This window comes from Amphiura filiformis, chromosome 12, assembly GCF_039555335.1.
Source record: "Amphiura filiformis chromosome 12, Afil_fr2py, whole genome shotgun sequence".
NCBI classification, from domain to species: domain Eukaryota; kingdom Metazoa; phylum Echinodermata; class Ophiuroidea; order Amphilepidida; family Amphiuridae; genus Amphiura; species Amphiura filiformis.
The window spans coordinates 10,281,900-10,309,524 of NC_092639.1; the positions used below are offsets into that span (position 1 = coordinate 10,281,900).

The 27,625-nt window shown below is 37.3% G+C and overlaps 1 protein-coding gene across 3 annotated transcripts; it reads left to right on the forward strand.

The window, feature by feature from the left end:
* Nucleotides 1–14: 14 nt before the first annotated feature.
* LOC140165768 (N-acetyllactosaminide beta-1,6-N-acetylglucosaminyl-transferase-like) lies at nt 15–27,530 on the forward strand. Of its 3 annotated transcripts, none has more exons than XM_072189092.1 (4): nt 15–239; nt 18,411–18,595; nt 23,515–23,643; nt 25,874–27,530. In XM_072189092.1, exons 1-4 carry the CDS (start codon nt 41–43, stop codon nt 26,789–26,791), a joined length of 1,431 nt encoding a protein of 476 aa, XP_072045193.1. In that variant the 5' UTR covers nt 15–40; the 3' UTR covers nt 26,792–27,530. The 3 variants fall into 3 exon arrangements, with proteins under 3 accessions (XP_072045193.1, XP_072045194.1, XP_072045192.1); XM_072189091.1 differs by lacking the exon at nt 15–239 and adding an exon at nt 2,613–2,841; XM_072189093.1 differs by lacking the exon at nt 18,411–18,595.
* The last annotated feature ends 95 nt before the right edge of the window (nt 27,531–27,625 follow it).

Sequence of the window (27,625 nt, forward strand, 5' to 3'; positions counted from 1 at the left end):
GTAGTGACTAATGAACAACACAAAAGTTTCGCGCGGCGGCATGATGAACTTGTACATGTGTAGAAGGCTGCGTGTGAATCACTTATTTTATGGCATTTTAACAATTTTGGCCGTTTTGATACTTGAAAAAATATACGTTTTAACTGGAATTAAGGAGCTTATTCATGAAAGCAGCGAGAATATAAATCAGATGATAGCAAAAGAAGTAGAAATCACCAAGAACTTTTATCATGATGAGAGTGAGTATATTATTAATAATTTAATATACAGTTTTAATATTATTAATTAACTCTCAATGCGGGTGTCGACTGCAGACGACAAGTTTCAAAATTGTTGAAAAGTTGTAAATTTCCATTACCATATTTGGAATCAGCATGAAAAATGCATTTAAATGAGTACAAACAAGCCTAGCATTGGTTCAGTGGTTCTTAAGATAGCTCTTAATATTTTGAGAAAATATCTCAAAACTTGGATTTTTTATGTTGAAGCCTCTATGGCTAGCACGCAGAGCATGCCTACATATTTTGTAATACACTGCTCAAAAAAGTATCGTTACACTTGTCAATATCGCGATGATTGAAAAAAAAAAAGAGAATCGAGAAAATCAATAAACTCACTGAATGCAGCATTAATACTGCGAATTTCGCCGCCTCATTTATTGTTCTGCGATGTTGTTGAGAAAATAAAGTGGCAAGCATTTCAATGGTAAAGGGTCGGATTAAAAAAGTTGCAGTAGCCAGCGCACTGCAGGGTTTATTGTTCTATTGTGTCCGATTTGAGCGCTGACATATTGGAAAATATTGCCAATCAACCATGTTGCCATTCAACATCCAAATTTATCGAAATTGGGTGACTTGTGTTTGGCAGGTGTGAAATACATGAAATACATCTGACTGGGTGATTTAATTACGTAACGCATAAACATGATAAAGGTTTTGGCATCATTGAATGGCTGCCTAGTGTAACAGTTTACAAATTGGGATCCCCAAAACTTGGCATGTGCAGGGGGGGGGGGGATAATTTTTGGCCGGTCCGAGAGGGGGGGTCAAGCGATTTTTGCGGGCCGAAAGGGGAGCAACAGATTTTGGCGTCAGTCGTTTGGAAATTTTACGAAATTATGTTCCTAGCAACCGGTAGACTGCGTGAATGTCCCAACATTATCATGATGATCAATGTGCAAAAATGAAATGTGAAATTATGCGCCTAAACAGGAAATGAATTGACTATACCAGTATACAGACCTACTGAACTAGGCCTACTCCTAATTATTATAACATTTTCGAAAATAGTAATTTTGCGCTGCAAGTAAACTAAATAAAATTTGCGAGACCCTTAAAATGGCTTTGTAGAAAAGGCTGATCTGAAACACTGCATACGGTGTCAAATTTGTAACAAATACAAATATAAAGCCACCCGGGACTATTAATTAATGTTTAATCAGTTAGTCTGGGCGGAGGGGGATCAGGCCCCGGGGACCAGGTTCAAGCAAATTGGTCAAGCTAAGTGTATAAAAAGTGTGTTGGTTTCAATTGAGAGTAAAGAAAGAACAGAATTAGCTAGAATTGAAGAAAAAAAGAGAGAAAAAAAAAGCCACTCCCAATGAAATCAGCACCAAGTGTAATAAGAAATAAGAAATTATTGGAGCTTATTGGGAATTCTTATTTCGTGTCCAGATACAAGCCTGATACCAACTTAAGGGCTGTGCAATAAGTTGAGCCCTAGGTGTAGTATCCTTAGGTATAGTGATAAACAAACCGGCAACCCAGTACCTGATACCTGAGATACCTTAAGCCTCCAGCATACTTTCCTGCCGCTTGCCGCTGCGGCAAGCGGCATAGGCGTTTCAACCAATGACAAGCCTTGATTGTGTCTGTCTGCAATACGCGTGCGCCACGCCGCTCAGCGGCAAGCGGCAGGGTAGTATGAAACCAGCATATCACTTGAACTTGAACTCTTCAACCACCATGCTCAGGGTAGTTCATTGCCACGTACACAAGCTAGGCAGATGTACATGTAGGCCCTATAGCTACACAACATGGGCAGCAGTAGGCTGTATCTCTACCAATGAATAATGTAGGCCTATTATATAAAGCAAATCTTCTTTCTGTGTTAATCTCGTTGATTGGGGGGCGATTTTGGCAAGCCGAGAGGGGTGGGGGCAAGCGATTTTCATGTGGGGCGCCTTTTAAATAAAACGCTCTAAAATCAGTACAGAAACCCTAAATGGAAATTTTCCTGCTCGCTGCGCTCGCAAGACCAAGGTTTGCAAATTGGGATCTCAAAAATTTGGCATGTGCAAAGAGGGTAAAGATTTTTTGGCAGGCCCAGAAGGGGGGGGGGGGGGAAATCGTTTTTGACGGACCGAGAGGAGGGCAAGCGATTTTTAACGAGCCGTTTGAAAATGTTGCCCTCGGGGGCTCATAATATTAGCTAATATTATTGCACAGCCAATTATCAAGGCTGTAAATTTGTCAACGCGATGACTGACATTCAAAATGTGAAAATAAGTTCAATGTTCTTTAATAGTTTCAAACAATAATACCCAACATAATGTCATTTCTCGCGTGCTGGGTAGTGACTAAGCGAAATGAGTTACATGAATGTGCAACATGAACAACACAACAGTTTCGCGCGGCGACATGATGAACATGTGTAGTCCTAGAAGGCTGCGTGTGAATCACTTATTTTACGGCATTTTAACAATTTTGGCCGTTTCGATACTTCAAGGAATATACGTTTTAACTGGAAGTAAGGCGATTATTAATGAAAGCAGCGTAAATCCTGTGAATCGGATGAGAGCAAAAGAAGTAGAAATCACCAAGAATTTTTATTATGATGAGAGTGAGTATATTATTAATATACAGTTTTAATATTATCAACTTTCCCCATGCGGTTGTCTACTGCAGACGACAAATTTCAAAATATTTGCAAAAATTCAAACATTTCAAAATTATAAATTTTTGGAATCAACATGAAAAATGGATTTAAAGTGGTATGCAAAATGAAGGGGCAAATCTTCTCGTTCTATTGGTGGCATCGGTATCAATGTAGCCTATGCTTTTAAAGGTACATCACTGATGTTTTAAATTCACTTCATTTTGGAAAGCTTACTTACTATCAACGGATTTCGTTAAAATTTTGGATATGTGTTGCTAACACATTAGAGAAATAGTGTTGCTATGTAAAATGGGAATAAGTGGTTCCTGATTTCTTTTATGATTTCATGAAATTGGTGCTCCTCATCTATCAAAAAACGAACTGGTTAAAATGCTTCTTTTTTCAATGTTGAGCTATATTTTGTATTTTTAACTTGCGACATTATTTCACTGAAACTTAATTAAGCCATAGGTAACAGGTTATCACAACCACATCCACACTACAGCAATGTTTAAAAAAATTGTATTTCTTGTCACCTATACCACCATATTAGGTAGTTTTTCGTAAGCTTCACTTCTGTGATTTTGATAACTATTTTATGTTTGGTTGTCCAATCCATTTCAACTAGGCAATCTAAATTGTACTCACCATTTATATACATACCAAGGTATTTTAGTATATCCACCTCACACCTTTTCAATATATATCCAGTAAAAAACAAAATATCAAAATTGATGCTTCATTATGATATCACAGACTATCACATGTATTCAAAATGGATGCCTAAATTTGACCTGAACCAAGTGACCTATAACCTGACCTATGATGACCTATAGCTTTTTTAACTCTCTTTTCCTAACAACACATTATAAAAGGTATACATATTATTAAATTGGCTAGTGCATCCATTGTGGAAGAGCCTATTTAATTTATTCAGTGTTATTTAGCATGCATCGCTGAGTACATTTCTATATATAGTATAACAAAGGATTTAATGTATTCTATTCATGTACTCTACTTAATAACTTGAATAGATGGTTTGTTATGAAACACACATCGGAGTTACTAGGATACAGTAAACAAAAAAATATATAGGGTCAAAATACTCCTCTTTTCGCCAAACGCCAAGTGTTTCTGGAATGCTGCTAAAATAAGAAAACTTTTAATGCTAATTTCCCAGCAAACACAAAAACGTTTTTAAAACGTTTTAAATAAGTTATATTTTGGGTTTTGGTTTAAGTAAAAACGTTTTAATAATATTAAAATGTCGGGTTATATAAAGGTCATGAAATCGTTTTAAAAACGTTTTGTATGAAAACACACTACAACAATATTTTTGAAATGTCATTGTAAACTATTTTTGCAAACATTTTTGGCCAAATATTTTGTCAACGCTTAAATAACATTATGCTAAAATATTTGCACCCAGCAAACACAAAAATGTTCTTAAAATATTTTTTACAAAACGTTTTAATAACATTTAAATGTCGGGTTATATAAAGGTCATGAAAACATTTTAAAAACGTTATTGTAAATATTTTGGGCAAACATTTTTGCAAAATATTTTTCAACCCCAAAATAACATTCTGTTTAGAATGATTTGTACCAAGTTTTCAAAAATGTTTTTGGAATGTTATTTTACCCTTCATATAACCCGACATTTAAATGTTTTCTGTAAAACATTTGTGTTTGCTGTGCAGTAAATTACCAACAAATGTTATTTAATGTTATGAAAACGTTTTATACCATTAATGTACCCTTTATATAACCCGAAATTTAAACGTTTTCTGACAACCTTTTATAACCTTTTGAGAATGATGTCGAAAACGTTTTGTGTTCGCTGGGTTATTGCACATTCTAGGGAAGCGTGGTTACCTTTTTTAAATAGCCGAGTGAGAGGGTTTTCAATGAAATATTTTTTGTGTCAACATTGAAGCATCCTATGTATAAAAGAATAATGAATATTTACTGCACATCATATATAACGATTCGTGATACCCAATTGTGGCACATTTGATGTGGTTTAAGAGGCAGAGAATTGTATTTCAATTTTATATACGCCAAAATATTTTTTAATTGAGCGAGAATAAGGATAGAAAAAACGTTGAAAATTCTATATAAAAATTACAATAGACCCCGTCAAAGATTACTGTTTCGTTTTTATGGTAATCTAATCTTTTATTTAGGAATGTCCGATTTCATTGGGGAAAACGGCGTTTGGGAGCAAAATATCTCTTTATTTAAGATATGTAAAAACCTCAAAATTCATAACCTGCCCAAAAGTGTCTCCTTTTGACATGACACGTCACATATATGAATATTTACTGCACATCATATATAACGATTCGTGATACCCAATTGTGGCACATTTGATGTCGTTTAAGAGGCAGAGAATTGTATTTCAATTTTATATACGCCAAAATATTTTTTAATTGAGCGAGAATAAGGATAGAAAAAACGTTGAAAATTCTATATAAAAATTACAATAGACCCCGTCAAAGATTACTGTTTCGTTTTTATGGTAATCTACTCTTTTATTTCCTGAAAAAAAAAAATGAGGTCTAATGTGGATTTTTATACAAATGATAAAAAACATCGAACGTGTATAAAAAGACAAATGGTAGGCTCCACTATTATACTGACCCACATTTATACACGAGCACGTGGCCGGCGAGTCAAAATCGATATAATGTATTGTCCATGTAGCCTAGCCCATTTATTGTCATTATTAATACACATTATTGTTTTTAAGCAGATAAAATTCCAAAATACGGTACGTTTTCTGCCTTTGCTTGTCACGTGGTAGGCCTATGTTGAAGTTGCGATTATATGTTCAAATACGTTTCAAAATGGATACCAACAAGACAAGTGGCCGAGCGGTCTAAGGCGCTAGGCTCATAGAGTATCCATGATAGCGGAGCGCCGTGAGTTCGAACCCCGTCTGCCAAACTTAATTTTTCACTTTTTTAATTTCATATTAGGGAAATGTGGCTGGGAGAATTTATGTATGGCGCACAGCGTCATCATCCCTATATCGCCCGAGCGACTCAGGCTAAGCATACCATTTACACGATATGAGATACCACAGAGCCTACCACTGTCTATTCTACGTTTTTACGATTTGCGCATGATCAGTACCCCATATGATATTGCCATTACAAGAAAATTCGATTTGTTGTCAGGTAAAACCCAGGTTTTGTTTCCAATACACTAACTGGAAATGCAATACACTAATTAGCGGGGATTGCTGTTTGCTGTGGATATATTTTACTGCATTTTACCCATAACGATTTTGAAATCGTTCATCAAAATTGTGATATATTCAACTGTTTGAGAATTACAATTATATAAAGGAACACAATGTACATTGAATATTCGAATTGAATACATCTCTCCATTTTGAGTTTGTACTTCACCACTGAGCGATCTAGCGATCGATTTCTAGCCAATTAGATCATAGGACTCCTTTTCTTGCGTTCGGTACCAATCGCCCGTCGCTCACCAACGGAGTATTAAGTTTATATTTACAATGCAGGGTGTCGACACTGTGTGGCGTGGAGTGGTGTGGGGTCAAAATGATTTATTACTAAAATGGTTTAAAAGCACTTTTTATGAAGAGATTTTTTTTAAATAAGGACATGAGGTGATGAACATATTTATGTACTTCATAAATTTGCAACAAAAAAAAGAAGAGGGATACTTATGAAAATCATGGTATTATACCCCCTTAAATAGATCAGAATACCAGGGCCTAGGCTTATCTTATCTTGATAAATGTTACAACAAAAGCTGGTAATAAAAGATTCCATCTGCCCATATATAGGTCCCGTATTTAAAGTCCCATTCAGTGATTCCAGCGCAAATGTAAATTATACTTGACTGGGGGAGGTGTCATAGTCAATTTTAGTGAAAATTATGTTGTTGACCATTGACCGGAAGTGGGTGACCTTTGACCGGAAATGATCACGTGACATTTGTGGCACCACCCAATGGTCCTAGTGACCAACTATGACCAACACAGAAAGCATAGGGCTACGATGGCCGATTTAAGGTATTTGGATACATACCGGAAATAACCCTAAATGACCTTTGACCCCAATTTTGTGTACAACTTTTAGACACTGGCTATAGACGATACATGTGTGCAAGTGACGTCACGCACGTTTTTGGCCATAATGACCTTGATATGACCTTTGCGCGACACGTGACATTTGTGACACCCGTCAATGGTCCTAGTAAACAAATCTGGTCAAAATTGACAAAGGCATATGGTTACGATGGCTCATACGATTGATAGAAGAAAGAATCTGACAGAAAAAGGACCTTATAGCCAAACGCTATTTGGCTAAGGTAAAAATTAAAGCTTATATATAGCCTCGAAAAACTTTATAAACTCCGCTTTTGCTGCGCAATTTCCGGAAACCCCTCGTCCTACCGGACGGGGGCTTACTTTAGCTTGTTGGTTGAGAAAGCCTATTAAGGGCGAATTTCTCGACGGGTGGCTTAGCAATTGGCTTGTCTAGCCTCAAGGCTTAAGAGGTCGTAAGACCAGGCTTAACTGAAAACGTATTTCCCGAAGCACGGCTACCATAGCCTCGAGGCTTCGTTAGCCCGTGGGCCAGGCTTGTAGGATTAGCCCCAGGCTTCAGTAAAATTTGCATTTCTCGAAATCAGTCTTCTGTAGCCGTAGTCTACGCAAGCCTGTTAGACCAAGCTTACAGCGGCTTTTCTTGGCCCTGCCTCAGAGCAGGTCTTAGGTCGTAAGCCTTGGTCTATTTCAATTTACAAATTATTTAAATTGTAACGCAAAATTTATCTTTCATATTTTTGACGGTCTTTCAATTAACATGAGTAAGCAGTCGCGTAACTGGGGGTAAGCGGGGAGCTCTTGCCCCCCATGAAAAAAGGTAAATTAGGCCTACTTCTGAGCTACTATTTCCATGTTCTGAGAGTTATTAATTAACCTCATATTTGGTCATTTTAACCTTAAAAAGTTAGATTAGGTTATACATCTTTGCAACTGGACTTACTGTTTTTTGTTGACTACAGTATCACGTCAGGCCTAGTGATGTGAATTGGCTCTGTGTTATTGACGGTGGTAGGAGTGACGTCACACTGGAGTCGCCGAGGAATTTTCCTGATCGTTGGTTCGTAGCTGTGAGACAGGTTGTGGCGTAGTCCCCCTCCGCGATTCAAAGTTGGTTCCTCCCTGCGAACATATATTGCTTCCTTTAATTACCCCTCTTTCGAACCACCCACACCACTCCACGCCATACATAAATTCTGCCAGTCACATTTCCCCAATATGAAATTTGTTTAAAGTAAAATTTTAATTTTAATTTTACTTCATTAAAGTTTGGCGGAGGCGGGGTTCGAACTCATGGCGGCGGACTGCTTTGGATATACTATGAACCCAGCGCCTTAGACCACTCGACCACTTGTCTTCTTGGAATTTATTTGAAACTTATTTGAAGGTATAATCGCAACTTCAACATAGGCTTACCACGTGACAAGCAAAGGCAGAAAACGTACCATATTTTGGAATTTTATTTGCCTAAAAACATTTATGTGTATTTAGCGCTCAATTAAGTTAACTGCGTGTTTTATACAAAAAAAAATCCAATGATAAACATGATAACTGGGCGTCTGTATGGACAATACATTATATCGATTTTGACACGTGCTTGTGTCTCAGTACATTTCCATGGTCAGTAAAATACTATAGAGGAAAACCTACCATTTTCTTGTATACACGTTCGATGTTTTTATCAATTGCATAAAAAATCCATTTTAGACCCCAAATGTTTTTTTCAGGAAATATAAGGTTAGATTACCATAAAAACGAAACAGTAATCTTTTGCCGGGTCTAATGTAATATTCACATAGGATTTTCAACGTTTTTTCTATCCTTATTTTTGCTCAATTAAAAAATATTTTGGCGTATATAAAATTGAAATAAAATTCTCTGCTTCTTAAACGACATCAAATGTGCCACAATTGGGTATCACGAATCGTTATATATGATGTGCAGTTAATATTCATATTTTCTTTTATACAGAGGATGCTTCAGTTTTGACAGGAAAAATATTTTCTTGAAAACCCTCTCACTCGGTTATTTTAAAAAGGTAACCACGCTTCCCTAGAATGTGCAATAAATTAGCATTAAAATTTTTCTTATTCTAACAGCAAGCGTTTCTAGAATGTATTTTGGCGAAATGTGGTGTACGAACCACCTATGTTCTTTGTCGAGCACAATAACGACCGCTCCATAAACGGATGTACCAACATCGTCGCCCCAGCTCAACAGGGTTAAACGATTCATCCGTTTACACGCACCTCAAAGCAGCCAAGCATACTTTTGAGGATAAAGACACTCCTACCACCGTGACGTCACAGGTCAATAACACAGAGCCAATTCACATCACTAGGCCTGATGAAGCGTCAGAGATATGACGTGATACTGTAGTCAACAAAAACAGTAAGTCCAGTTGCAAAGATTTATAACCTAATCTAACTTTATTCAACTACCTGGATGATTGAGAATATTCATAGATATATTAACCTTAAAAACAACCTTAAAAACTCAATTTTTAAGGTTAAATAAATTGCATTTATCCCACTTTTGTACCATTGGCCTATATGTCACCAGCTTTAATAGCTTAAATATTGCATTTGTACCATAATTTTTTTTTTCAATCCCACCTCCCCCCCTGTCAAAAAGAAATCTACGCCAATGTTCCGGGGACACATTCCAAGCAAATCCCATAACTCCTCAGACCCACTCCACCCCATACAAACCCAAACAGCATGAACGATGCCTGCCCCTCATTTTATTATGTTTTCCCCCGTTTTCCCCCACCCCACACCCAAATGAAAATGTCTAATTACGCCACTGTGGGTAAGTAATTGTTTGATTTAGTTGAACATTTCAGCATTTTATTTTAGTGTTCATTTGAGTTAGTTGAATTTTTTTAAGTAGGGGGCCTAGCTGTTGCTATCATAAGACCTACTCATTTTGAATGATAATTTTTTTTAACAACGAATATAATTTTTAAAAAAATTCTTTCATCATCATCATGATCCGATGATAATCATCATCATCATCATCATCATCATCATCATCATCATCATCATCATCATCATCATGAAGACCTATATGATACCACCTGTCCCTATCCAAGCCTTAATAGTTTGATACTCGTACTTTTCATAAGTAGGCCTATTACAATATTATTTTGGAGTGCCTATATTATACCAGGTTGGACATCAATTTAATACAATAGAAGAAGGACAAAATTGGTAAAGATATAGTAAATATTTGACACGAAACAATAATGCATGCAGTATTAAAACTGAATTTACGGATATGATGCATATAATATTGCTATATCTTCTACTTAAATAATTATAAATATTGTACCAACAGATAACTTCATGTGAGATCTGAGAAGACTACTGATATCAGCAGTAGATAGCACGTTAGTTGCTTTCCTTTTTAGGGGAATCACAGATTCCTTTCCATTAGGCTTACAGTTTTACCCTTTTTGGGATGCAAAGAAAAAATCACGAGTATAAAGCATAGACGTATCATTCATACAAGTTGGACTCATAAAAAGTCAAGTGGAAATATAAAAGACACAAAAACAGACACAATATTCTTGCATCAAGTTGTGTACGGTATAAGCCCAAGCACAAGACCGCGGGTCCAGGCTAGTCTTTGCGCCGGGAACATTGCGATAATGAGACGGCAACCTTGTTAGTACGGTAAACCGTGAGGACCACAGCTTATGTACATCTACCTCCAACAGCCTATACAATTAAGTCGCTGGTTGAAAGGGACGAGGTTGTCAAGCGTTAAGCCTGCAAGGCCACTAAGACTAGGTTGAATTTGCGTTGAAGAAATCCGGCTTGAGTTAAGACTCGGGCTTCGAGAGCGGGCTAGGCTTAGTAGCCTCAAGGCCACCTTAAGACTACGGCTTAATAAGACTCCTGTCGGGAAACTCGCCTTTATAGGCCCTACGAATTTCCATGGCCACGAAACACGATTATATATAGGTCTTGAATTCTGTTAAGAATAAAGAAATCGCATTGCTTGGTGACTTCTATTGTGATGTTTCAATTTGTGTAAATTGTAAACAAACTAAATGACTTAAAATTTGTTTGCAACATGTTTCAATTATAGCAATTAATTACGATTCCAACTCGTGTAACACCTACGAGTAGAACAATCATCGATTTATTTTTTACCTCAAAAAGTGAACTGTATAATGAGAGTGGTGTTATACAAACCTCCATCGGTGATTGTATGATTTATGCAGTGCGTAAAGCATGGCCTATAGAAAATGGCCACAAGTCAATTAATTACTGTTGTTTCAAAGATTTCAATGAACAAATTTTTGTGAATGATCTTTACAAACAGCCATGGTTTGATATTACTAAACATGATAATATTGATGATGCGTTGAAATTGTGGGATAAAATATGTTTTTCGACATGTTCGATGTTGTAAATAATCATTTACCTAAAAAGGTTAAACGTGTTAAGACCTCTCCATCTAAATGGTTAAGTGCCGAGATTAAGAAAGAAATGTGGAAGAGAGATTCTCTCCATCGACAGGCATTTAAGTCAAATAACAGTTCTGATTGGAAGGCATACAAAACTGCCCGCAATTAGGTAACTAGTCTTATAAGATCTGCTAAGACTGAGTATTATAAAGAATTGATCAGTCAAAATTGTAATGACTCGAGCAAACTTTGGCAATCTCTTAAAAGAGTCCTCCCATCAAAGAGAACTTGTAAACCATCTTCCATCGTGTTTGAATGTAATGTTTTAACATCTGATGATGATATATCAAATGGTCTTAATACGCATTTTGCAAATGTTGCAACTAAATTGATTAAGGGTGTACTACACCCCTGCCCAATTTTGTGCCTATTTTTTTCATTTTTCTCAAAAATTATAGCACATTGATGACAAGTAAGATATGTATATTATAGGGGCAAGTACTACAACTACTGTACTGAAAATTCAGCAACTCAAAGCAAGTAGTTATTGATTTATTGATCAAATATTGGTTTTCCCTCATTTTTGACTGTAACTCCACAATTGTTGTCTTTGCTGTAACAAAATTTCCAGTGTAGTAGTTGTAGTCCTTGCCCCTATAATATACATATCTTACTTGTCACCAATGCGCTATAATTTTTGAGAAAATTGCAAAAATAGGCCTAAAATTAGGCAGGGGTGTAGTATCCCCTTAATGGTCTCAATAGTACAACTACGAGTATAAGCTAGTATAAATGATAATGATAAAAAAGAATGATAATTTTATGTTCAGATCCATCCTTGACTTGCCACCACTCATATATCACCTGATTTTGTTGATAAGGAAATTCGTAAAATGAGTGCAACCAAGGCAACTGGTCTTGATGACTTAAGCTGCAGAATTCTAAAGTTAGCTCGTCCTGCAATAATTGAGAGTTTAACATACATTCTAAACCTTTCTTTATCAACAGGCGTGTTCCCATCTGCCTGGAAAGACGCTAAAGTTATTCCGTTGCACAAAGGTGGTGATCTTGACGACACAAACAACTACAGGCCTATATCTATCTTGCCTGTTGTCAGTAAAATTATTGAGAAGGCCGTTCACAATCATGTGTATTTTTATATATCGCAGCATGAAATTCTTAATGAGCACCAGTCTGGTTTTCGTCCTGGGCATTCAACAGAATCAGCCCTTATTGATTTAAGAAAGGCGTTCGATACCGTGAATCATGATATCCTAATTAATAAACTTCACGATATTGGAGCATCAAACAACACCCTCAATTGGTTTAAATCCTATCTGAGTGGCAGAATGCAACGAGTGTCGATTACCCATTAATACAGGTATTCCACAAGGCAGTATCCTCGGTCCACTTTTGTTTATAATTTTTATCAATGATATGCCTAAAGTAATAAAACATGGAAAGATTTCTATGTATGCTGATGACACTACATTGTATGTCAATGAAAGTGATGTTAACATTAATATGTCAAAGAAGTTTACGGAGGATCTTGAGGCGATAACTAAATGGCTGCATAAAAACAAGCTTTTCCTCAATACAAATAAGATTCTTTCAGTCAGTAATTGTTAATGGTTGGAAACTAGAGAGAGTGTTGTAATTGATGATGAATTACTGTGGCATAGGCAAGTAAATTGTGTTATTCAGAAATTGTTCTGTAAAATATCTTTTAAGACGTCTGAGCACATTTCTTGATAGTAACACCCTTAGGGCGAATTTCTCGACGGGTGGCTTAGCAATTGGCTTGTCTAGCCTCAAGGCTTAAGAGGTCGTAAGACCAGGCTTAACTGAAAACGTATTTCCCGAAGCACGGCTACCATAGCCTCGAGGCTTCGTTAGCCCGTGGGCCAGGCTTGTAGGATTAGCCCCAGGCTTTAGTAAAATTTGCATTTCTCGAAATCAGTCTTCTGTAGCCGTAGTCTACGCAAGCCTGTTAGACCAGGCTTACAGCGGCTTTTCTTGGCCCTGCCTCAGAGCAGGTCTTAGGTCGTAAGCCTTGGTCTTTTTCAATTTACAAATTATTTAAATTGTAACGCAAAGTGTATCTTTCATATTTTGACGGTCTTTCAATTAACATGAGTAAGCAGTCGCGTAACTAGGGGGGGTGGGGTGGAGCGGGGGAGCTCTTGGTAAATTAGGCTTACTTCTGAGAGTTATTAATTAACCTCATATTTGGTCATTTAAACCTTAAAAACTCAATTTTTAAGGTTAAATAAATTGCATTTATCCCACTTTTGTACCATTGGCCTATATGTCACCAGCTTTAATAGCTTAAATATGGCATTTGTACCATTTTTTTTCAAACCCACCTCCCCCCATGTCAAAAAGAAATCTACGCCAACGTGTTCCTGGGACACATTCCAAGCAGATCCCATAACTCCTCAGACCCACTCCACCCCTTACAAACCCAAACAGCATGAACGATGCCTGCCCTCATTTATTATGTTTTCCCCGCTTTCCCCACCCCACCCCCAAATGAATGATGATATTTTTAGCAACGAATATAATATGTTTTTAAATCTTTCATCATCATCATGATCATCATGATCATCATGATCATAATCATCATCATCATCATCATCATCATCATCATCATCATCATCATCATCATCATCATCATCACCATCATCATCATCATCATCATCATCATGAAGACCTATATATTACCACCTGTCCCTATCCAAGCCTTAATAGTTTGATACTCGTACTTTTCATAAGTAGGCCTATTACAATATTATTTTGGAGTGCCTATATTATACCAGGTTGGACATCAATTTAATACAATAGAAGAACGACAAAATTGGTAAAGATATAGTAAATATTTGACACGAAACAATAATGCATGCAGTATTAAAACTGAATTTACGGATAAGATGCATATAATATTGCTATATCTACTTAAATAATTATAAATATTGTACCAACAGTAACTTCATGTGAGATCTGAGAAGACTACTGATATCAGCAGTAGATAGCACGTTGATTGCTTTCCTTTTTAGGGGAATCACAGCTCCTTTCCATTAGGCTTAACAGTTTTACCCTTTTTGGGATGCAAAGAAAAAACCACGAGTATAAAGCATATAGACGTAGGCCTATCATTCATACAAGTTGGACTCATAAAAGGTCAAGTGGAAATAAAATAATACATAAAAGACACAAAAACAGACACAATATTCTTGCATCAATTTGTGTACGGTATTTAAGCCCAAGCACAAGACCGCGGGTCCAGGCTAGTCTTTGCGCCAGGAACATTGCGATAATGAGACGGCAACCTTGTTAGTACGGAAAACCGTGAGGACCACAGCTTATGTACATCTATACCTCCAACAGCCTATACAATTAAGTCGCTGGTTGAAAGGGACGAGGTTGTCAAGCGTTAAGCCTGCCAGGCCACTAAGACTAGGTTGAATTTGCGTTGAAGAAATCCGGCTAGAGTTAAGACTCGGGCTTCGAGAGCGGGCTAGGCTTAGTAGCCTCAAGGCCACCTTAAGACTACGGCTTAATAAGACTCCTGTCGGGAAACTCGCCCTTAATATCTTGTACAAGTCATTGATTCAACCCTGTTTTGACTATTGCTGTGGTGTATGGTTTAGTCGATATGAAAATGATGTACACAAACTCAATGTCTTACAAAAACGATGTGCTAGAATTATTTTGAGCGTTAATTCCCAAACCTCGTCAAATGTTATGTTTCCAATATTAGGATGGAATTCACTTTATCGTTGCAATTATTTTAAGCTATAATATGATGTTATTAGTGTTTTAATGTGCATTTAACATTGTATTTATATAATAGAGAGAGATGTTATTTTTTTATTTTTTTTTTCAAATAATTGTTCCTCTCGTTGATGCTATATTATTTTGTCATGTTGATTTGATTTGATATGTGTTAATAATTTTGATGTACTTTTATATGTGCTTTTAAATTTCTGTTTAATTTCTGCAGCTGCAGGGCCCCGTGTAAGAACAGCATTTTTGCTGATCGGGTTTAACCCTGGGTAAATAATGTAATAAATATATAAATAAATATCATCAAGCTTAATAATATAATTGTGTTTGACGGCCCACCTACACACAAATAATAGAATTTTCCCATGGGGCGGGCCGCCAAGTAGACCTACGATTATATATTATTATAGTTTCCATGACAACGACTCTCTTGCACAGTTATATATTACACGCTCTACATAGTTGAGTGACCACCACTGTACGCATAGTATTTGTACAAGAGACTCACCATGCTCACAGCGATACCAGCGGTAACAGCATTCAAGTGAATGTCTGGTCACAACAGTCTTATGCGATATATTAACAAATTAATATTTAATATATTGACAGCACGTTTGCATTGCTAAAGAGATCTAACATTGATCCTATATAATGTGAAATCAAAAGGTAAACTAAAATCTGGATTCTGGAAGTAAATTTTTTGGGAAAAGTTGCATGAAAATTTATCACAACTTCATCTATGCGTGCTGCAGCAGACTTGTGAATACTGCGATCAAAACAACAACCTTGATATAATGCTGTTTGATGTAAAATGCTGTTTAATGTAAATACTGGAGCTATAGAACTTTTGACCATGTATATTAAACTCAATTATATTTACATCTATCCATATTTGAAGAAAGAGAGAGCTTTGTGTCATTTTACCTTCGTTCTTTCCCTTCATGATGCAGTTATCTCTACAGTAGAAATCACCACGACCTTTGCAGGACTTAAACCCCATTAAAAGCTATTAAACCAAGATAACACTCATTGAAAACAGCTCAACTATGTTAAATCAGATCTTCTCTGGTTAAATCCACACTACATTCTGTTTTACCTGTGCGATATTGCAATGAGCTGGTATTATAGTTTCAGTTGGGTGAACGATTATAAAGCAAACGCAAGGAGCTGCAAGATAACAATACTGTGTGAGCCTTTGTTTACCAAATGAGACAATAGTCTGCATATTGTTAACCAGCATTCTTGAAAATGAGAAACATATTAAATGGTTGCAGACTTAACACGGTTTGGAAATAATTTCTTATTTTTTTTGGTGTTATCTTTCATTAACATAAATAATCTAAACTAAGGCAAACACCAAAAAAATAACGGTTCCTATGCTCACGATGATTAAACCTTTGATATCAAAATAATTTGGTATCAAACTTCGAAGCAAAGTGTATAGAAAATTATTATATAAATTATTTTGCCATAAACTCGTCAGAGTCTGATTCAATGGGGACGGAACTAGTGGCGACTTTTTAATTTGGCTGTGTTTATATAATACATGTAGTATTTTTTCGTGACTATTAGATCGACGTCAGAAAAACTCGACGTTCGGCGTTGTGAAACTCGACCAGTAAAGCGTAAAACTCGACCAGTATAGCGTGCTGACGTTCGGCGTGGTGAATCTCAACCAGTATAGCGTGCTGACACTCGACGTTCGGCGTGGTTAAACTCGACCAGTATAGCGTGCTGAAACTCGACGTTCGGCGTGGTTAAACTCGACCAGTACAGCGTGAATCTCGACCAGTACAGCGTGAATCTCGACCAGTATAGCGTGAATTTCGACCAGTATAGCGTGATTCTCGACGGGCAAAGCGGATAAAACTCGCATTTATGACCGTTGTGGCTTGCCATACTTTGTGGCTAGCACACAAAGCATGCCTATATATTTTGTAATACACTGCTCAAAAAAGTATCGTTACACTTGCAAATGTTGCGATGATTGCAAAAATAAACTCTGAATGCAGCATGTTCTATACTGCGAATTTTGCCGCCTCATTTATTGTTCTGCGAAGTTGTTGAGAAAAGTTACAAGCATTGCGATGGTAAAGGGTCGGATTATAAAAGTTGCAGCAGGCCCTGTACAAAAGTGCAAAGCCAATAAACACGCATAAGAGAAACATTTTCTTCACTCAGTGATAACTTTTATTGAACATGACTTGTTTATTTCAATAATCTCGCTGAATGCAGCGAATTTTGTATTTGCTCTGCGATCTTGTTGAGAAAAGTTTTAATGGTAAAGAGTCGGATTTCCAAAGTTGCAAAATGCCCTATAGACGAATCCAACGAGCCAAGTCATGGTCAAGATTTGGTCGGCCATTACTGGGTCCCCGCAGTACCAAACTGGTGTTGTGACTGCCGAATTCGGTGGATTTAAGCCGCTTAAAATTCGATGTTAGATTCTTTTGTGTAACACGGGTGATAGAATGCAGTTTAAAATACCCTCCAAGGCCGTATCATTAAACATTTTAGGTGAGATGGAGCCAACGGGGACCCAGCTATGGCTGTCATTGAGGTGTAGGAATGCGTGAAATTGGAAATCCTACACCTCAATGGTAGCCATTACTTAGACATGTTCAAAACTCACACCTTCGTGAACATCTGGTAATAAGGATCCAGAAAAAGTATACTTTGACCTACATGATGTTCGTTCATGGAGTTACGGGCAAAATAGTAAAATTGTGACGTCCTAGGTCAAATTTTGCACCCGCTGTGGGCGAAAATGAAACTTGCTGTGATTTTGATGAAACTGGTCTCAAATCTTGTTGCAAGAAATCAGAAAAAGAATAGTTTTAACTATCTTGGATACTTTCTTCCCCAGGTAACGTAACAATTTCTCAAGGTCAAATTGATTCAGAGAATTCAATGCGACTCAATGGATAATGTCGATTTTGAGGTAACGAAACATCCTACATAGTATGAGCGTACAAACTATTATTTTTCTGATTTATCATGGAAAGACCAATAATATGGGACCATTTTCAACAAAATCGGAGCATTTTTCAATAATTGTGCTCCCTGTGGTGCCACAATTAGACATATGACGTCACAATGTTACTTTTTTACTCACAACTCTGTTACTGTAACCGTAGATCGTAGATCGTAGATATATCAATTATATAAAAGCCACTGTATATTTAAAAAGGAACAATCAACGCGATTTTTCATCGGTTTTTATATCCATTTCTACCAAATCAGGCGCTGAATGCGGGCAGAACGCCGATATTTTTGACGATGCACACATTCTACAGTACCACAAGATATATCCTGTCAACTGTTCAGCAATATTTGCGGGTAACGAATCTGTAATTAAATCGACAGAATTAATGCTAAATCAAAGGAGGGATGCAAATAAGATGATGACTGTACCCAGCACTCAAGAAGTGAGTACGGTCGTATGTAGGTCAACTCAATTCAATATACATTGGGTCAATTCAAATGTTAGTTTTGGGTTAGGTAATTTGCAATTTGATTAACAGCTTATATTTAACCTGATCAATCCTTTTGTGACGCCTGTACAGAGCTGTTGCAAAATATGTTGACAACATTTTCGGAAATCATATCGACAGTATGTAGAAGTAGTGATGTAAGGGATACAATCAAAACTCGACCGGAGGTTGACCGCCGGTTCCGTTCGGTTTCTATTGTTCGAAACAATGGAAGCGGAACGGTACCTGGCGGAACCGGTGGTCAACCGCCGGTCGAGTTTTGTTTTCATACCTAACAGGATTAATTATCAAACAATATGCATGCAGACCTGGATCGTAATTCTATGGAAATGATCCATGTAGGGAGGGTCACGTGTCACTTGCATCTGCACAGTGACATCGCCCCGATATCTTCATAGTAGAAATCGCCATGGTAGGTTGAATCCACAGCCACCGATGGCCATTTTATTCGGACCTTATGAGATGCATATTATTAGCGAAGTGACCTGACTAAGGCTACTGACAAGACGGGGTAATTGATTTCTCGCTGTGTGAGCAAGCTTGTATACGACATTGCGGTCAATGGTTATACTGTCTCCACTTGAGTGAGTGCCGCTATATAGCCTGCTGCGCGCTGTAGTCCATGGACCAACGCAATATAAAATTGAGTTTTGCGGGTCAAATTTTGAGTTCAAAGCGCACGGCCAATTTTCAAAGCGCACGCTAACGACTATAATATCTGTTCAACACGTATTTTCAAGTATATGAGACCACATCTGGTTTCTTGAGAAAAATTCATTTACGGGAGATATTCATCATTTTCTAACCCAGTATACGAAGATTTTCGTCTGATATCAAAATCGTGCATAGCAATTCACGTGTATCGATCCCGTGTATTCATTTTAATGTCCCTGCTGCACCAAATAATTATTAGCCAGGCGATGTCGGTGTGATCTGTAGGCCTACGATTAGTGTCTTCGAAAAGAGCTGTATTGTATTCAATCTATGATTGCGGTAAATGTCTCATTTAAGACAGACCATCACGATATGTTAATTAGGGTCAGGGGTTACTAACCCTAATAACCGTAACCCCTGACCCTAATTAACATATCGTGATGGTCTGTCTTAAGTGAGACATCATCTACCATTATAGTGCAGGCTACTTATGCCTAAAGAATTGTTTGATTGGCGTAACATTATAGGTAGGTCGGTGGGCATTTTTTTCTTTCTTTTATTTTTTTTACACACACGTTTTAAGCTGTAAATTGCGTATGATACAGGGTTTGGAGCTTTTTAAATTCTTTTTGCCTTTTTTTAAAATTTTAATCTTGTTTTTAATTTTGTGTGAGATGGGGAGGTGCAAAAAAATAAGAAGTAAAGTCTAGGATCGGTCGGGTTCGGCCAATCAAACAATTTGTTAGGCCTTATAGTGCAGGGCAATACATTCCATGTAATGTATATAAAGCGCAGCTTTCTCCTGCGTATTTTGATACCTCTTTTGTTGCTCTACGATATCATTTGGTCGAGTTATGGGCGCTTGAGTGGCTTCAAGTCGGCTTTTGAAAGTTGCACTTAGCTCCTATTCAAGCCAAAAGATAAGAAATCTTACGACGACGAATCCAGGCAGTGATAGACAGTGATGGTGGGCATGCATATACTGAAGTATTGAGATGTCAGCAGAAAGAGTTCATGAGATAAGTCGGACATAAGTAAAGGGTAGCAAGTATTGAAGTTGGAAGTCGAATGAGTAAAATAAAGTAAAGTTCATGGTTAAGGTTACACGAAGAAACGTATAAAAAACGTATAAAAGACGTATAAAGTTGTTCTCTAAAACAGAGTTTTCTCAGTAATCAAATTTCGCAGCGAGTGAAATGTTGGTGCATTAGATGTAGCTTAACATTTTTTCGTGTGTTATATACAAATTTTTAGAATAAGTTTGAAAATCCTTCGTTTAAAGCATTTTTACGCACCATGTTCACAAGAACAAAAACACGTTCCATGACGTTTTTTCAAATGTGCGCCCCGTATAAATCTACGCCGAGTGATTGTTTTCTTCTTTTTCGTATTGTACTACAAATCGATCAAAGAAATAATGTTGCCATGGGGAAGAACCAAATACAGTACCGAATAAATTTTAAAAGCCCGTTTTGGGGGAAAAGTTTGGAGAATTTGCTTGAGAAAAAGCTGGTTTGTGAAATTATCGATATCTTGATTACGGGACGTTAATTTAGACATCTGAATACCTACATTATTTCTCAACATTCTGCCAATTGCTATTCCATTTGATTTTTACTCCAAATTGAAGCTAGTTTTGCAAAAAACGAGGTTTTTCTCCATCGGGTTCGTCCAAAATTTCAGCGCCGACATGCGTGTTTATTCTAAGAGCCAGTATGCGGACGCAATTGTAATCACGTCATTGCGTCAAATTATAATTATATATCCCCTTCCAGGACAATCAATTGTGTAAGCTGATGTGTGGCCGAGCGGATAGAGCGTTGGACTTTGAATCTATTATAATTAATTTTTGTGGGTTCGAGTCCCCGTGTGGCTGAAAGTTCGGTTTTTTCCTCTTTTCTCATTTTTACTTCTGTTCTTCCCTCTTTTCTTTCTCCTTTTCTTTTTCATTTTTTTTTTCTTTCTTTCTTTTTTTATTCACTATTTCTTTATTCTTTCTTGCTCCTTTCTTTTTTAGTTTTTGTATAGGCCTATTTCAGTGATTTGATTGATTCGCTGACTACAGTGATTGATTGTTTTTCACTTTATATAATTCACAAATTTGTAGGCCTGCTAAGTCTGTCTTGGTGAATATTCCCAAATTCAATTTACAAATAATTGCTTTGTGATGTTGTTGTTGATGTTATTTATTTATTTCATCAAAGATATCAAGGCTCTATAAATTTAATATCAACACATTTTCTAGACGGTGACGTATCTTCATGGGGCGGGCATAGGGGCCAGAGGAAGTGCCCCCAATCGATTTTAAAATTTATGAAATCCTCATGAAAATTGCCGAAAACGGCTTGTGCCCCCCGCCGCATCACGAGCTCCGGGCACGAGCAGAGCCAAGTTTCATGTCTTGACCGTGGATCGATATTCTATTATGATTATTAAAGTAGGCTTATACCTCCCGGTACGCTTGTTCATTTTCTGCATGGCTGTTTCTGTTATGAACTTACGCCCTCTGAAATCAAGCGCATGAAAAACCTTTCGGCTAACCTTAAGTAAACAGAGCACATCGGTGTCCCTTGTCTTGATTTTGTGTGTGGGGGTGTGTGTACACGACGAAGGCATTTGGTTTGAATATGAGCTAAGTGCAACTTTCAAAATCCGACTTGAAGCCACTAAAGCGCCCATAACTCGACCAAATGATATCGTAGAGCAACAAAAGAGGTATCAAAATGCGCAGGACAAAGCTGCCCTTTATATACATTAAATAAAATTTTGCTATATATTTCAGTTCCCGATTTATCTGACCATCTATAATCGTTTCGATACTTTCTGGGTTGAGTTTATATGTAACAGCCGCCAATCTTAAAATCATCAGGCTGCCCACGCTCACTGCAACCTTAGTGTGACCACAGTACAGTCGTATTTTTTGGTTCATTGGTGCTTCCATCTAACAGCTTCTAACCCCGTAGTCAATATTGTGTGATTTTCTTTACCTACTTATACAATCAATAATTCATGCTGGGAGCCAAATACCATTATATCTAATTATGGCAAATACACAGACAAATACGGCGCTATAATGCAAGATCACGTGACGTGTCACATATTTTGTGACTTCAAATGCTCACTTTATTTCCAGGATCTGTGCTTGATTTCATATCATATACATGTCATGCATTATCTTCGTATTATTGACAGTAAGTCCTAATTTCGACATTACTTTAGCAAAACGGCATTCACTTATCAAATTAAAAGACTTTCTTGGAAAAACAAATCACTGCTGCCTGATGGGATCATAGTAGTTGACCCACTTCCCTCCGGTCTGACCCAGAGGAGGCTTAAAGGCATTCCTACAATGCACTATGATTGGGAAATTTGAGCAATATAACCTAATTTTAAAGGCAAAGTCCCCATTGCCACACACACAAAATGGTAATTTTAAAACTGCAGCCAACGAGCTAATATATAGTTGAGACTTATGACTGATATTTGATTTTCTTACAGGAAACATTCATATTGTCCCACTGCATTAATTTTATTCATAAGTCTCGATGTTTTGAATGTTAAATAATAGGATGAATACACCAGATATTTGCACACAATCCCAATGCAAGGTATGATCAACTGTACCACATGTGTACAAAAGCCAGACATACAAGGGTTGTGGCCAATGCCTTTAAACATCCTCTGGGTCTGACCCGGCTAGAGGGCGTTTTTTACTCTCCTCAGCAGGTTCGATTCAATAAACTTTCGACATCTTTATGTGGTGACCTCAATCACATGTGTCAATGCAGAGGTACCGAGTGATCGTACCAGTGCAGCGCGATATATTTAAAAATTATTTTCACCTATTGCTATGGTAGTCAATCCGATTGGTCCCCGTCGCACCAAACTGGTGTTGTGACTGCCCAATTGGGTGGATTAAAGCCGCTTAAAAATCTATGTTATGTTTTATTGTGTCGTAACTTTCATCATTCTATTGTCTACGTATAACACGGGTGATGAAATGCAGTTTAAAATCCCCGCCAAGGACGCATCATTTCATATTTTAGGTGGGATATACACTACGGGGACCAAAGCTATGGCTGCTATAGAGGTGTAGGGATGCGTGAAATTGGATTCGTCTATAGTCAATATTTTTTATACTAACCCACCTCAATTAACAATATCGTTTCTTTGTATTTATTTTTCTATTATTCACACAGGTACTCAGGTGGGTTAATAATTGCTCCAGATTGAAACAAGAACGGCTGTATATTGAACACCCGCTATCAAAGGAAGAAGCAGATTATCCCATTGCATACAGTATGGTTGTCTACAATCACGCTGCTCAGGTAAATAAAAGGGAGTGCCCAATTGCTACGCCACTGTACAGTTTCGCAACATATCTAAACACAGCCAAAATAAAAAGTCTCCACTAGTTCCATCCCCATTTAATCAAAGTCTGATGAGTTTATGGCAAAATATTTCATATAATAATTTTCTATACACTTTTCTTCGAGGTTGATACCAAATTTGATATCAAAAGTTTAATCATCGTGCGCATAGGAACCGCTGTTTAGAAATTCATGCAATTTTAAAAATGACATAGGGAATTGTATCACGTAGCGAAGCTAGCGTGAGTGTCAAGAATTAAGTCGCCTGAATAGGCCGGCAGGTTATAGGTTTACCCATGCATGTCCAAATGCAAATCAAAAATGGAACCCCGCTCTTTCAATTGTGCACAAGCAAGTGTACAATGATCCCTGTAAGGGTTGCTTTAGGCCACATAATAAGCTGATACAATGCATTGGCTTTTGCGTGGTCAATTCGTAATTTGTCATTTTTAAAATTGCACGAATTTCCAAACAACGGCTCCAACGGATCCTAGCAGATGTAGATGTAGATGCTATGCTCCCGATGATTAAACTTTTGATCAAATTTGGTATCAACCTTCGAAGGAAAGTGTGTAGAAAATTATGATATAAGTTATTTTGCCATAAACTCATCAGACTCCTATTAAATGGGGATGGAACTAGTGGAGACTTTTTAATTTTGCTGGGTTTATAATACGTACGACCTTGTTGAAAAAAGTGAGTTCGTGATGATCAGTTGAAGACCAAAACAATGAATTTGAAATTGTGAAATAAGACTAAAGTCGCCGTTGCAACAAAGTCACCATTACAATTTTAAAACAAATAACAAAACATGACCATGACACAAATTCAGCATGCAGCTTTTCCAATAGTGTACATGGTGTAGGACATTACTTCCGCTATATAGTGCGCAAATATCGTCGTGTCAGAAATTGCCATAACAGTAGGGCGGATCCACTAGTTCTTCAACAACCACGCATGGCGATTTTGTTCCGCCGTGTTTAATAGTTTCGAGATAAAGGTCAAGCGCTCAGGCTAAGTATAACACACCACCTGTACCTGTATGCATACCACCTGTAAGATAAATAGATACGTTTCTTTCCCTAACATATACGCATGCGCCGCTGCCATTCATCAGCTGAAATGACTCATTTTTACGGTCTGCGTATGCTCATTACCCTCTTTAACGTTACCAGCTCAAGAAAATTCGATTTTTTACAAATACCAAAAGTAACGAAATAAATTCAAGGATTTGAGATATAATCATACTTTGAATATTACTAGTAAATACACCAGCATAGGCCTACATGTAGCCAGAAAAAATACCAGAAATGGTTTCAAGCGGTCGGGTCACACAGTTCATCTCAATGCAACTATGTGCTTCATGAATGCGAGTCGTTTTCAATTCTATAGAGACAGTGTAAATACAGGCTTTATTGTCCGACATTCACCAATAGAATTTTGCCTGGATATTTTGAAAGACAACTCAACTACACTGAATTAATCCAGAGGATGATTTAAGGAAGCCCCATCATGCACTGCAAACGTGTTATCACCAGAGTTTCAACTGCCACTTTACTTTTCAAATCCCATTGAATTCTGTGCAAAAGATGTTGTTTAAGAATTGTGCGTGTGTCATTATTACTTGGTCGATTTCAGATCTAAAGTGATGTATGTATGAAGGATAATTCACACCTTCTGTAGGTAACATAAAATGTGAAATCGACCAGCATTGTGAATGCGTTTTTATTGTAAATATATCAGTCCAGATTCAAATTTAACCATGCTCGTCAATGCAATGTACGAGTAGTGATGTCATGTTCACTCCCACAGCTGTGCTAACCGCAAGTCGACACAGTGGCGTGGTGGGAAGTGCTTAAATCATCCTCTGGAATTAATCATCCCTGAGACAGCGGTTAGTTTTTAGCCAATGAGATACCAATACCAATCGCTCACCGGAGTTTAATACCAGAGGATCACGATGGCGCTTGGACAGGTTTAAGTAATTGTGAATTTGACCCTCTCTGCAAAGTGCAATGACCTTTTTTCTACTAAAATGAAGGTACTGCTCATAGCCTAGATTAATCAGCACTTATAAGTACTACTCATCTGCCAAATATAACAACTTTAACATGATTTGCACGATTAGTGCATGTAAACTGAAATCTATTGCACTATGTCACTTTCGTTTTGTCTTTCACTTTTGCAGGTTGAACGTCTACTGCGAGCCATATACCACCCACAAAATGTTTACTGCCTCCATGTCGACTACAAATCCTCACCAGAGTTCTTTCAAGCAATGTGTCGTCTCTGTGGGTGCTTTGACAACGTCTTTGTGGCTTCCAAACGCTCCAATGTAGAGTGGGGTTCTATATCAGCACTCAAAGCCGACCTTCACTGCATGCGTGATCTTTTCAAACATCCCGTGCAGTGGAAATACGTCATAAATTTATGTGGAAAGGATTTCCCTTTGAAAACTAACCTAGAATTAGTCCGTCAATTAAAAGCTTATGAAAATCACAACTGCATCGAAGGTTATATTTATAAAAAACATGAACATAGAACTAAATATACGATATACACACATACAAAGAAAACGTTGCCGCCTCACAATATAACTATATATAAGGGTGATACTTACATTGCAGGTACTCGTGAGTTTATAAATTTCATCATCAACAGTCAAATTGGGAAAGATTTCTTGTATTGGTTGAGGGACGCATATGTGCCCGATGAATATTTCACTCCATCTCTGAACCGGTTGCCTTTTGCTCCTGGTGGTAGCATACATTCTTCTGATGAGTGTAACGTCAGGTATCGTAGATGGAAGCATCATCACAAATTTAATCACCGTCCAAAGTGCATCGGTATAAATATACGCTATTTATGTATCTTTGGTGTTGGTTATCTGAAATACCTCTACAGAACGCCAGAATTATTTGTAAACAAACTCGGTTATGAGTATGATCCTGTGGCGATTCAGTGTATGGAAGAAGAATTAAATCGCAGATCTTTAAATCCAAAGAAGACTTACAATTGGAAGAATTTTCCAGTAAAAAACTATACATGGCAACTTGAAGCGAGGAGAAAGAAAACTAACACAAAAAGTGAAAGAACCAATGAATGAAAACCAAAATAAAACCATGCTATTATTTGAGAAATGCCTCCGATTTTGTTGATCCATTGTCAATCTCCTGCAAACCCAAACATCATATGGGACAGTATACAAATACAACATGTTTTGAGTGGAAGTAGTCAAAACTACTGGTCCCAAGGTGTTAGATTGGCCAGTAATGACACATTTCAAATTATATACCACATGAAGTGGACAACATAGAAAAGAAAATTAATTTGCTGGCTGATGATACCACATGTTTCTTACAAGGGGATTTAGAATCTTTGCAAGTTCTCTTCAACATCCTTGATAAATTTGCTTCCTTTTCAGGTTGTATTAAATCCTTTGACGCTATTGGGCTTAAGTGGAGGACAAACACTTTCAAAACCTTAGGTGTTAACTCTTTCTCTCAATACAATGACACTCAATTGATGGAGGAGTAGAAATGTATCTCTCTTGGGCAAAGATTTGTAAAATCCCTGTTGTTACCACAGCTCTTGTATCTCTTTTCTGTTGTTTGTATTAACATTCCAAAAAGGTTTTTCAAGAAGCTGAATAGTATGTTTTATAAATTCATTTGGAATGGAGGGAATGGCAGAGCTCTCTAACCACTGACCTACATAGGCTATCCCTGATAAACAGGGCTCAAGTCTGGTCTTATGAGGGTCAAAACCGATAAATCGGCAGTACTTGAATTTGAAAAATCGGCAAAAATAAATCTCTAAACTAATCCTTTTTATTCATAAATCAATGGCAGTCATTCTAAGTTTCATTCTGGAAAATATGAAGATCAAATCTTGTGAACTTTTATTTTTACATCAATTTCAATAATGCCCGTGTGTTTTC

What these genes read in the sequence shown, in the direction of transcription:
- LOC140165768 (XM_072189091.1), top strand. Translation starts at nt 2,640, where the DNA reads ATGATGAACATGTGTAGTCCTAGAAGGCTGCGTGTGAATCACTTATTT. An exon ending in CTGTACCCAGCACTCAAGAA is followed by an intron (nt 18,596 to 23,514) that starts GTGAGTACGGTC and finishes TTATTCACACAG; the next exon opens with GTACTCAGGTGGGTTAATAA. An exon ending in TCTACAATCACGCTGCTCAG is followed by an intron (nt 23,644 to 25,873) that starts GTAAATAAAAGG and finishes TCACTTTTGCAG; the next exon opens with GTTGAACGTCTACTGCGAGC.